The sequence below is a fragment of the Triticum urartu genome, chromosome 7A (genome assembly GCF_056163025.1).
Source record: "Triticum urartu cultivar PI428250 chromosome 7A, HENAU_Tu73, whole genome shotgun sequence".
NCBI classification, from domain to species: Eukaryota; Viridiplantae; Streptophyta; class Magnoliopsida; order Poales; family Poaceae; genus Triticum; species Triticum urartu.
This window is the reverse complement of record NC_141879.1, coordinates 244,752,182-244,762,056: the sequence shown is the minus strand read 5'-3', so window position 1 is coordinate 244,762,056 and position 9,875 is coordinate 244,752,182. Positions and strand designations below refer to the sequence as shown.

The 9,875-nt window shown below is 43.2% G+C and overlaps 1 protein-coding gene across 3 annotated transcripts; it reads right to left on the bottom strand.

Moving 5' to 3' along the window:
• Positions 1–608: 608 nt before the first annotated feature.
• On the bottom strand, positions 609–3,051 carry LOC125523944 (Mitochondrial transcription termination factor family protein). Of its 3 annotated transcripts, none has more exons than XM_048689017.2 (2): positions 2,734–3,047; positions 609–2,641 (listed from the first exon to the last, which is right to left on the bottom strand). In XM_048689017.2, the coding sequence occupies exon 2, from the start codon at positions 2,471–2,473 to the stop codon at positions 968–970; it is 1,506 nt and encodes a 501-aa protein (XP_048544974.1). In that variant the 5' UTR covers positions 2,474–2,641; positions 2,734–3,047; the 3' UTR covers positions 609–967. The 3 variants fall into 3 exon arrangements, with proteins under 3 accessions (XP_048544974.1, XP_048544975.1, XP_048544973.1); XM_048689018.2 differs by having other exon boundaries at positions 609–2,626; positions 2,734–3,046; XM_048689016.2 differs by having other exon boundaries at positions 609–3,051.
• Between the last annotated feature and the right edge of the window lie 6,824 nt (positions 3,052–9,875).

Sequence of the window (9,875 nt, the reverse complement as noted above, 5' to 3'; positions counted from 1 at the left end):
ACAAAACCAAAACACAGAATATACCAAATGCTCGGAAATTTTATCTCTTACATACTCCATGCCTTTTTTGGTATTCATGAAATCTTTTTTGACAAGGACATCGCGCCTTGTTCTTAAATCTTTTGTGATAAGGACAACCGAGGCACAGCCTATTTAGGTTCAGAAGGTCAAAATAGATCTTCATACTACAACCCTAAAATCACAAGCATTAATCACAATACAAAATTCACAAGGTTCAGTGCAGCTCAGTGTGGTAGCTCCCGCACTGGCTCTGGCAGATGCAGATCGACAAATCACAAAGTACTTATCAGTTATCACAAAGCATACATAGAAACATTCAGCGCTACTTCTCTCTATTCTAGTACGCACACCTGATGGTGGTCGGCAGAAATGGTCCAACCAAACGGAGTTTCGATGATCCACGCGTAATACTAAAATCAGCCTTTAATATAATAGGCAAGTCTCTGTCAATTATATATCGGTTAGAATGAAACTGTAAGCCATACTACCAGTTGAACTGTAAATGATAAAGTCGGGGCCAACAAAGAGTTGGAATGGACTTTGGTGATTTCATAGAAATTTTATCGCTAACATTACAGAAAAAAAGGTAATCTGGAAACTGACTGGCAATTAGCCTTATACCGCTGGTCAACCTCACATGGGATGTTAATAACAGGTTTATACATGTATACAATTGTGATGAACTGATATATCCTACAACATACTAATAACTAAATACCAAAGCTTTCCAAGAGATATTCCTCTCCAAATAGGTCCTAGCAGTTTTTCAGTCAAGATCTAAAGTAAAAACCTCCAAATATGAAAACTTGAGTTTTCAGACATGGCATTTGTGAAGATGTGTCAAGATTTGTATTTTAGCCCTGCATTGCAAGGGGGCAGCTGAAGAAATAAAGCTTGTGTGTCGGAATATTTTCCCAAATAAAATTGAATATTTGTCTTGTAATTCCTACTGAATAGTTGAACAATTCTTCAACCTTTGCCATTGATCCAGTCCACCAGGGTGAAGATTCACAAATTGCTTCACAAACCTGACATCTGAGCATGCCATGATGGTGCTCAAGGCTACCATGGACTTGTTTACCTTGTTCTTGTTTGTTGGTTTGATCTTGACACCATTTTCGGTGAGCCACTTGTACATCATGAATCTCAGCTTCATCTTCTCCAAACTGTACCCGAAAATCGCAGGAAAAGCAACAACAGATTCAAGAGTGTATCCAATGTCATTCAGAATGTAGCTGATCTTTTTCTTGATCATACTCACTGACATGTTCAGTATAAATGGGGCCACTTTGATCATGCTGCAGGCATCCTCATAGTCCAATCCAGCATCGACCAAGCAATCTAGCCTCTCTTGAAGCTGGTCACCGCGGCCACGAAAATGGGACATTGCCTTCACCATGTCGTCAGAGTTCTCAATGAAGCCGATCTTCAGCAAAAATTCAGCCTTCTCTCCAAGATAAAAACTGTCTATCTTTGTCACAGCTGCAATTTTTTTCTTTGATACCAAAGTACCAAACTGCATAGGGTCATCTTTTATGATATTACATAACCTCGCAGCAGACAGGTTCATGGTAGACAACACAATAGCAGCACTCTGACAAGAACTAGCACCAAGAATTTCAGGGCATGATGAGACAACCCGAGCAATGTCAAATGCCTCCATTCCTATCTGAGTCAAAAAATCCACTGACTTCTGCAGATTCTTTGGAAATTTCATGTTTAGAACCCATGGGCACTGCACGAACAGCTGTAGCATGCTATCTATCTGAATGCCAAATTTACACAGCATGCTCACAAGAAGATACAACTTCTTACCAGATTCGCCAAACACAAATCTTGGATGTTCTTTGATCAGCCTTACCAGCAGAGTCTTGTTGTTGGAACCCATCATATCAAGAAATTCAAGCATTTTAAGAGTTCGTCTCCAGTTGTGCGTGCTCTCATCTGACAAACCCCCTCTAAACCATCCGAGCATAATACCAGAGGCTTTCAGCTTATCCAAAACATGCAGAAACTCAAGGTTGGCTTCACCAATAAGGAGTTTGGGGCAACACACTACAAGCTTGGTGATTGTTGATTTGCTCAATCCAAGCTGCTCATATTCTTGCAATTTCGAGAATAACACACTGTGCCCATAGCCAAACACCTCATTGGCCTCCTTGTACACCTTACCAATCTTGGTCCGTGGCACGCCATAATCACAGAGTACTTGGTAATTCTCCAGCAATTCAACAGCATCCTTCAGGTATATCAAATCACTTGGCAAGAACTTCCCCAACTCTGACGGCCTGAGCCCAATGCTCTCGAAGAACGGCTCAAACTCATTGATGGGGTGGTATTGGAGGAACCTGGAGACTGACAATCTCACATCGGCGCCGCCGCCGGCGTCTGCGTTGGCAAGGAGGCGGGCGAGGAACGCCGGAGAGTTCTTGCTCATGTGCTCGGCGAGCATGAACTCTATTCCCCGCGTAGAATGGAGATACTCGAGCAGCGAGGCCTGCGCGCTCGCACGGACGAGGCCATGCCGGAGCACGCGCGCCGGCGAATCCGGGATCTTGTCCGGAGGCGCCGCGCAGGCGTCGCCGGAAAAGCACCGAGCCGGCGGCTGGACATCAGAGTTCTGAAAAGATCTCACGCCACAAGAACCAACAACGACTCCTCTTCTAAAAACTAGAGGCAAGCGGAAACTGATAGGAGGATTGCAATACTTACGCGAATCTTTAGTCAGATTCAACGGGGATCCACAGATTCTTGCATACGCAATCTGATTGCTCGATTGGGGGAGCGACTCCGCGCAAGCTTGGACCTCCCGGAGCAGCAGCCGCCTAAGCATGACTAGTCACTTGCTTCCGGCGGTAGAGACATCGAGGGATTGCAAAAACTGAAGGAAAGCTCGGAGCTTTACTCCAGAGATTTGTCGCGAATTTTTGTTGGATTAATAATGAACTGATGATCCATCACTGATGTTAAAACCCTAGCGGCGGTTTTTGGTCCGGAAAAACCAAGTGCAACTGCGAGAGGCGCGAGGGCCGTACGATCGCCGTATCGAACGGTCAAACACTCGCTTCCCAATTAGGTGTCCCCTTTCTCGTATCCAAAGTGGGAAATTTAGCTCACAGAGTACTCCCTCTGTCGTGGTTTACTGGATCTCCTAATATTTAATCAAATTTTGACCGTCTACTCCATATAACAAATAAAATATATTCATAAAAAACAAATAAAATATAATTTAAATGCTAAAAATATGCACTGAATTTGTATTTAAAATAGGATTCCTACCTGTCATATAGTTTAGATTTTATTAGTTTAAAGTTATGGTCACAGTTTTACACTGGATACGAAGATGCCTAATAAACCCGAACAGGGAGAGTACATCTGTTAGGGGAACTATTACAGATGCATTTATACATTATCAATCGTTGTACTAACTACTAGTATGACAAATAGATTTTAAAAAAGGCATTTATAATAGTGAACAAAGGGAGTAATTCCTAAAATTCATTTCAAAAGCGAGCTTCTAGCATCCATATTTGAAAGGTGTGAAAGCTTAGTTTGGAGTGTGTTCCAGACTCAACTGTTGTGGCATGAGTGAAAGTTCATTTCTTTTTTTCCTCTCACACTATAGCTGGGTTTGAAACAACGTTGCCATCCGTACATAATCTACCGACACAAAAGCCACCAGCGAGGGGGGCGACATGAGCGCTAACCACTCGCCATTAATGACACGTTCGCTCCTTCGGATTCTCGTAGTGACTTGTTCGATGCTCGTCCTGCGACATCATCTCCTGTTCTGCAGCCCGCCGTCCCTAGCTATAAAAGGCCAGCGACGAGGCAACCCCATTACCCTAACCCTAGTCGTCGTCTCCTCCCCTGTAGGATCGAAAGTATGTCTAGAGGAAGGGTGATTAGACTACTTGACCAAATAAAAATTTAGTCTTTTCCCAATTTTAATTCTTGGCAGATTTTAGCAACTTAGCACAAGTCAAGCAAACAACCTACACATGCAATTCTAAGAGTATAGCAGCGGAATATAAAACAATTGCATATGAAGGTAAAGGGAGGAGTTTGGAGGGAGCAAACGCAATGTAGACACGGAGATTTTTGGCGTGGTTCCGATAGATGGTGCTATCGTACATCCACATTGATGAAGACTTCAACCCATGAAGGATAACGGTTGCGCGAGTCCACAGAGGGATCCACCCACGAAGGGTCCACGAAGAAACAACCTTGTCTATCCCACCATGGCCATCACCCACGAAGGACTTGCCTCACTAGGGTAGATCTTCACGAAGTAGGCGATCTCCTTGCCCATACAAACTCCTTGGTTCAACTCCACAATCTTGACGGAGGCTTCCAAGTGACACCTAACCAATCTAGGAGACACCACTCTCCAAAAGGTAATAGATGGTGTGTTGATGATGAACTCCTTGCTCTTGTGCTTCAAATGATAGTCTCCCCAACACTCAACTCTCTCTCACAGAATTGGATTTAGTAGAAAGATGATTTGAGTGGAAAGCAATTTGGGGAAGGCTAGAGATCAAGATTTATGTGGTTGGAATGGAATATCTTGACCTCAACACAAGTGTAGGTGGTTCTCTCTCAGAAAATGTATGTTGGAAGTGTAGGCATGTTCTGATGGCTCTCTCCATGAATGAAGAGTGGGTGGAGGGGTATATATAGTCTCCACACAAAATCTAACCGTTACACACCAATCACCAAACTCGGTGGGACCGAATCATACAACTCGGTCAGACCGATTTAGTTCATAATGTGACCATTAGGGTTTTCGGTGGGACCGACATGTCAACTCGGTGTGGACGATACCATTAGGGTTAGGGCATAACGTAATCTCGGTGAGACCGATTACGCAAACTCGGTGAGGCCGATTTTGGTAATAGACTAACCAGAGAGTTGGTCAGGCAATCTCGGTGGGACCGATTCGCTCTTTCGGTAGGACCGAAACATTACGAAAGGGAAATAGAGAGTTTGCATTGCAATCTCGGTTGGTACGATCGCTCATCTCGGTTGGACCGAAACGTTACGAAGGGAAACAGAGAGATTATAATCCCATCTCGGTGAGACTGAGATCCCTATCGGTAGTACCGAAAAGATTAGGGTTTGTGGCAGTGGCTATGTCAAGTGAACTCGGTGGCGCCGGATAGAAAGTTACGGTGGGGCCGAGTTTGACTTTTGGTTTGGGATATATTTGGATATGAGAAAGTGATTGAGGGTTGTGGAGCATATCACTAAGCATTTTGAGCAAGAACTTCATTAAGCAACACTCCACCCCCTCTTAATAGTATTGGCTTTTCCTATGGACTCAATGTGATCTTGGATCACTAAAAATGAAATTTAGAGTCTTGTGCTTTGAGTTTGAGCCAATCCTTTTGTCCTTAGCATTTTGAGGGGTCCACTTTCTAATCCATGCCATGCCAATCATTGAGCTTTTCCTAAAATATTTATCTTCAAGTAGCATTAGCTCAATGAGCTATATGTTGTTAGGAATTACCAAAACCACCCAGGGATAGTTGCACTTTCAATCTCCCCTTTTTGGTATTTGATGACAACATATAGATCAAAACTTCGACAAATGATTATAAGATTGAAAAACATCGTTGCTTTGAGAAGTATGTGATAAGCAAGAGCTTCCCCTAATTTTGTGCATTATTTAAAATTTGCTTTTGAATGCAAATGCACAATCGATTAGGATCATGGGTTACTCTTCCATGTCACATATACCTTGGTGGAGCACTCAAAATGATAGAAATTAAAAGCATGCACTCATCACCAAGCAAGTGAATGATCATATATGGAATATAAAGGATAGCATCATTCAACCAAACATCAAGGTAGCATATGATCAACCACATGATCATATAAGTATCTCACAAGGACATAAAGTATCTCACACAAGCACACAATAAAGTAATTCAACCAAAATAGCAAGAGAGATAAAAAGCAAGACACTCTCTCTCGAAGCCTACGATCTATACATATTTCTCCCCCTTTGGCAACAAGTTACCAAAAAGTTTGAAAATGCATAGTGATATACGTCTCTCGGGCTTGATCTTCGGGAGGTGGTGTAGATAGAACTCCAAGGACGAAGGCTTCCGATGAAGTAGTTGGAGCTGATGGAGTGGGTGCTGGAGGTGGCACTGGAGCTGTAGCTGCTGGTGCTGACACTAAATCTCTGGCATCTGAGACTGGCACTGCAGCAGACCTTGGACCTCGTGGCACATGCTTAAAAGCATCACTGGTTGCTTTTCCTCTCCTCTCCTCTGCTTCCTCCTGAAGCTGCTCAACTGCAGTCAGAATCTCAGTCACCTTCAGATCAAGATCATAGAATTTTGTTTCCACAATCCTCTCCAGGCTCTCCTGATTCTGAGTCAGGGTGGCCAAGCCCTTCTCGATCCCCAGTGTAGCTTGAATCAGATAGCCTAACTGATCTTGCTTGCTCTTCAGGAAGACTCGAGATGCCTCTTCAACACTTGGCATCTGGGCGGCTTTCTCAGCCTTTTCCTTGTCTCTCTTCTCCTGGACTTGAGCTGATGATGGTTCTTCCTCATTCATCACAACAGTGTTTGTAGGATCGAAAGCATGTCTAGAGGGGGGTGATTAGACTACTTAACCAAATAAAAATCTAGCCTTTTCCCAATTTTAGTTCTTAGCAGATTTTAGCAACTTAGCACAAGTCAAGCAATCAACCTACACATGCAATTCTAGGAGTATAGCAGCGGAAAGTAGAACAATTGCATACGAAGGTAAAGGGAGGAGTTTGAAGTGTGCAAACGCAATTGGAGACACGGAGATTTTTGGCGTGGTTCTGATAGGTGGTGCTATCGTACATCCACGTTGACGGGGACTTCAACCCACGAAGGGTAGCGGTTGCACGAGTCCACGGAGGGCTCCACCCACGAAGGGTCCACGAAGAAGCAACCTCATCTATCCCACCAAGGCCGACGCCCACAAAGGACTTGCCTCACTTGGGTAGATCTTCACGAAGTAGGCGATCTCCTTGCCCTTACAAACTCCTTGGTTCAGCTCCACAATCTTGACGGAGGCTCCCCAGTGACACCTAACCAATCTAGGAGACACCACTCTCCAAGAGGTAACAAATGGCGTGTTGATGATGAACTCCTTGCTCTTGTGCTTCAAATGATAGTCTCCCCAACACTCAACTCTCTCTCACAGGATTTGGATTTGGTGGAAAGATGATTTGAGTGGAAAGCAACTTGGGGAAGGCTAGAGATCAAGATTTATGTGGTTGGAGTGGAATATCTTGACCTCAACACAAGTGTAGGTGGTTCTCTCTCAGAAAATGTATGTTGGAAGTGTAGGCATGTTCTGATGGCTCTCTATATAAATGAAGAGTGGGTGGAGGGGTATAAATAGCGTCCACACGAAATCTAAACGTTACACACAAATCACCAAACTCGGTGGGACCGAATCATGAAACTCGATCAGACCGATTTAGTTCAAAATGTGAACGTTAGGATTCTCGGTGGGACCGACATGTCAACTCGGTGGGACCGATTTCGTTAGGGTTAGGGCATAACATAATCTCGGTGAGACCGATTACACAAACTCACTGAGACCGATTTTGGTAATGGACTAACAGAGAGTTGGTCAGGCAAACTCGGTGGGACCGATTCGCTCATCTCGGTTGGACCGAAACGTTACGAAAGGGAAACAGAGAGTTTGCATTGCAATCTCGATGGGACCGATCGCTCATCTCGGTTTGACCGAAATTTTACGAAGGGAAACAGAGAGATTACAATACCATCTCGGTGAGACCGAGATCCCTATAAGTGAGACCGAAAAGACTAAGGTTTCTTGCAGTGGCTATGTCAACTGAACTCGGTGGCGCCGGATAGAAAATGTCGGTGGGGCCGAGTTTGACTTTTGGGTTGGGACATATGTGGATGTGAGAAAGTAGTTGAGGGCTTTTGGAGCATATCACTAAGCACTTTGAGCAAGAAACTCATTAAGCAACACCTCATCCCCTCTTAATAGTATTGGCTTTTCCTATGGACTCAATGTGATCTTGGACCACTTAAAATGAAAAATGTAGAGTCCTGAGCTTTGAGCTTGAGCCAATTCTTTGTCCTTAGAATTTTGAGGGATCCACTTTTCTCATCCATGCCATGCCAATCATTGAGCTTTCCTGAAATGTTTATCTTGAAATAGCATTAGCTTAATGAACTATATGTTGTTAGGAATTACCAAAACCACCCAGGGATAGTTGCACTTTCAATCTCCCCCTTTTTGATAATTGATGACAACATATAGATCAAAGCTTCGACAAATGATAAATAAGATTGAAAAAACATTGTCGCTTTGAAAAGTATGTGATAAGTAAGACCCCCGCTAAGTTTGTGCATTATTTAAAATTTGCTTTTGAATGCAAATGCACAATCGATTAGGATCATGGGTTACTCTTACATGTCACATACATCTTGGTGGAGCGCTCGAAATGATAGAGATTAAAAGCATGCACTCATCACTAAGCTAGTGAATGATCATATAAGGAATATAAAGGATAGCATCATTCAACCAAACATTAAGAGTAGCATATGATCAAACACATGATCAACAAGTATCTCACAAGGACATAAAGTATCTCACACAAGCACTCAATAAAGAAGTTCAACCAAAATAGCAAGAGAGATAAAAAGAGCAACACTCTCTCTCTCTCGAAGCCTATGATCTATACATTTTTCTCCCCCTTTGGCAACAAGTTACCAAAAAGTTCAAAAATGCATAGTGCTAAATGACTCTCAGGATTGATCTTCGAGAGGTGGTGTAGAGATAACTCCAAGGACGAAAGCTTTCGATGAAGTAATTGGGGCTGATGGAGTGGGTGCTGGAGATGGCACTGGAGCTGTGGCTGCTAGTGCTGACACTGAAGCTCTAGTATCTGTGACTGGCACTGCAGCAGACCTTGGACCTCGTGGCACTCTTTTGAAAGCATCAATGGTAGACTTGCCCTTCCTCTCCTCTGCTTCCACCTGAAGTTGCTCAACTGCAGTTTGGATCTTAGTTACCTTGACATCCAGATCATAGAACTTCTGCTCAACGATCCTCTCCAAACTCTCCTGATTCTTAGTCAGGGTGGCCAAACCCTTCTCAATCCTCATGGTGGATTGGATCAGATATCCAAGCTGGTCTTGCTTGCTCTTCAAGAATACCTGAGATGCCTCTTGTACAGTTGGTATCTTTGCAACTTTCTCTGCCCTTGCCTTCTCTCTCTTTTCATGTGCTTGAGCTGAAGATGGCTCATTTGCAATCACCACAGTGTTGTCTTCAAATTCAGGGTATATGGGCAGGTGCTCCTTATCCAAAAGATATGTGCCTGTGCCCATCTTTGAGTTGATGAGCTCCTGAATTTGTGGGGCATACCCACAGCTTCTCTTCTAGTCATCAACAGTCCTCTTGATTGTCTCAACAATCAAACTCATGACCTTGAACTTCTGTGGGACATCAAATATGTGCAGCAAGTTTATAGCAGGTCCTCTGATCATCTTTGAAGGAAATATTCCCTAGAGGCAATAATAAAGTTATTATTTATTTCCTTATATCATGATAAATGTTTATTATTCATGCTAGAATTGTATTAACCGGAAACATGATACATGTGTGAATACATAGACAAACAGAGTGTCACTAGTATGCCTCTACTTGACTAGCTCGTTGATCAAAGATGGTTATGTTTCCTAGCCATAGACAAAGAGTTGTCATTTGATTAACGGGATCACATCATTAGGAGAATGAAGTGATTGACTTGACCCATTCCGTTAGCTTAGCACTTGATCGTTTAGTATGTTGCTATTACTTTCTTCATGACTTATACATGT

Bases quoted from the DNA above. Each gene is read 5' to 3' on its own strand.
- LOC125523944 (XM_048689016.2), bottom strand. From the start codon at position 2,854: ATGCTTAGGCGGCTGCTGCTCCGGGAGGTCCAAGCTTGCGCGGAGTCG.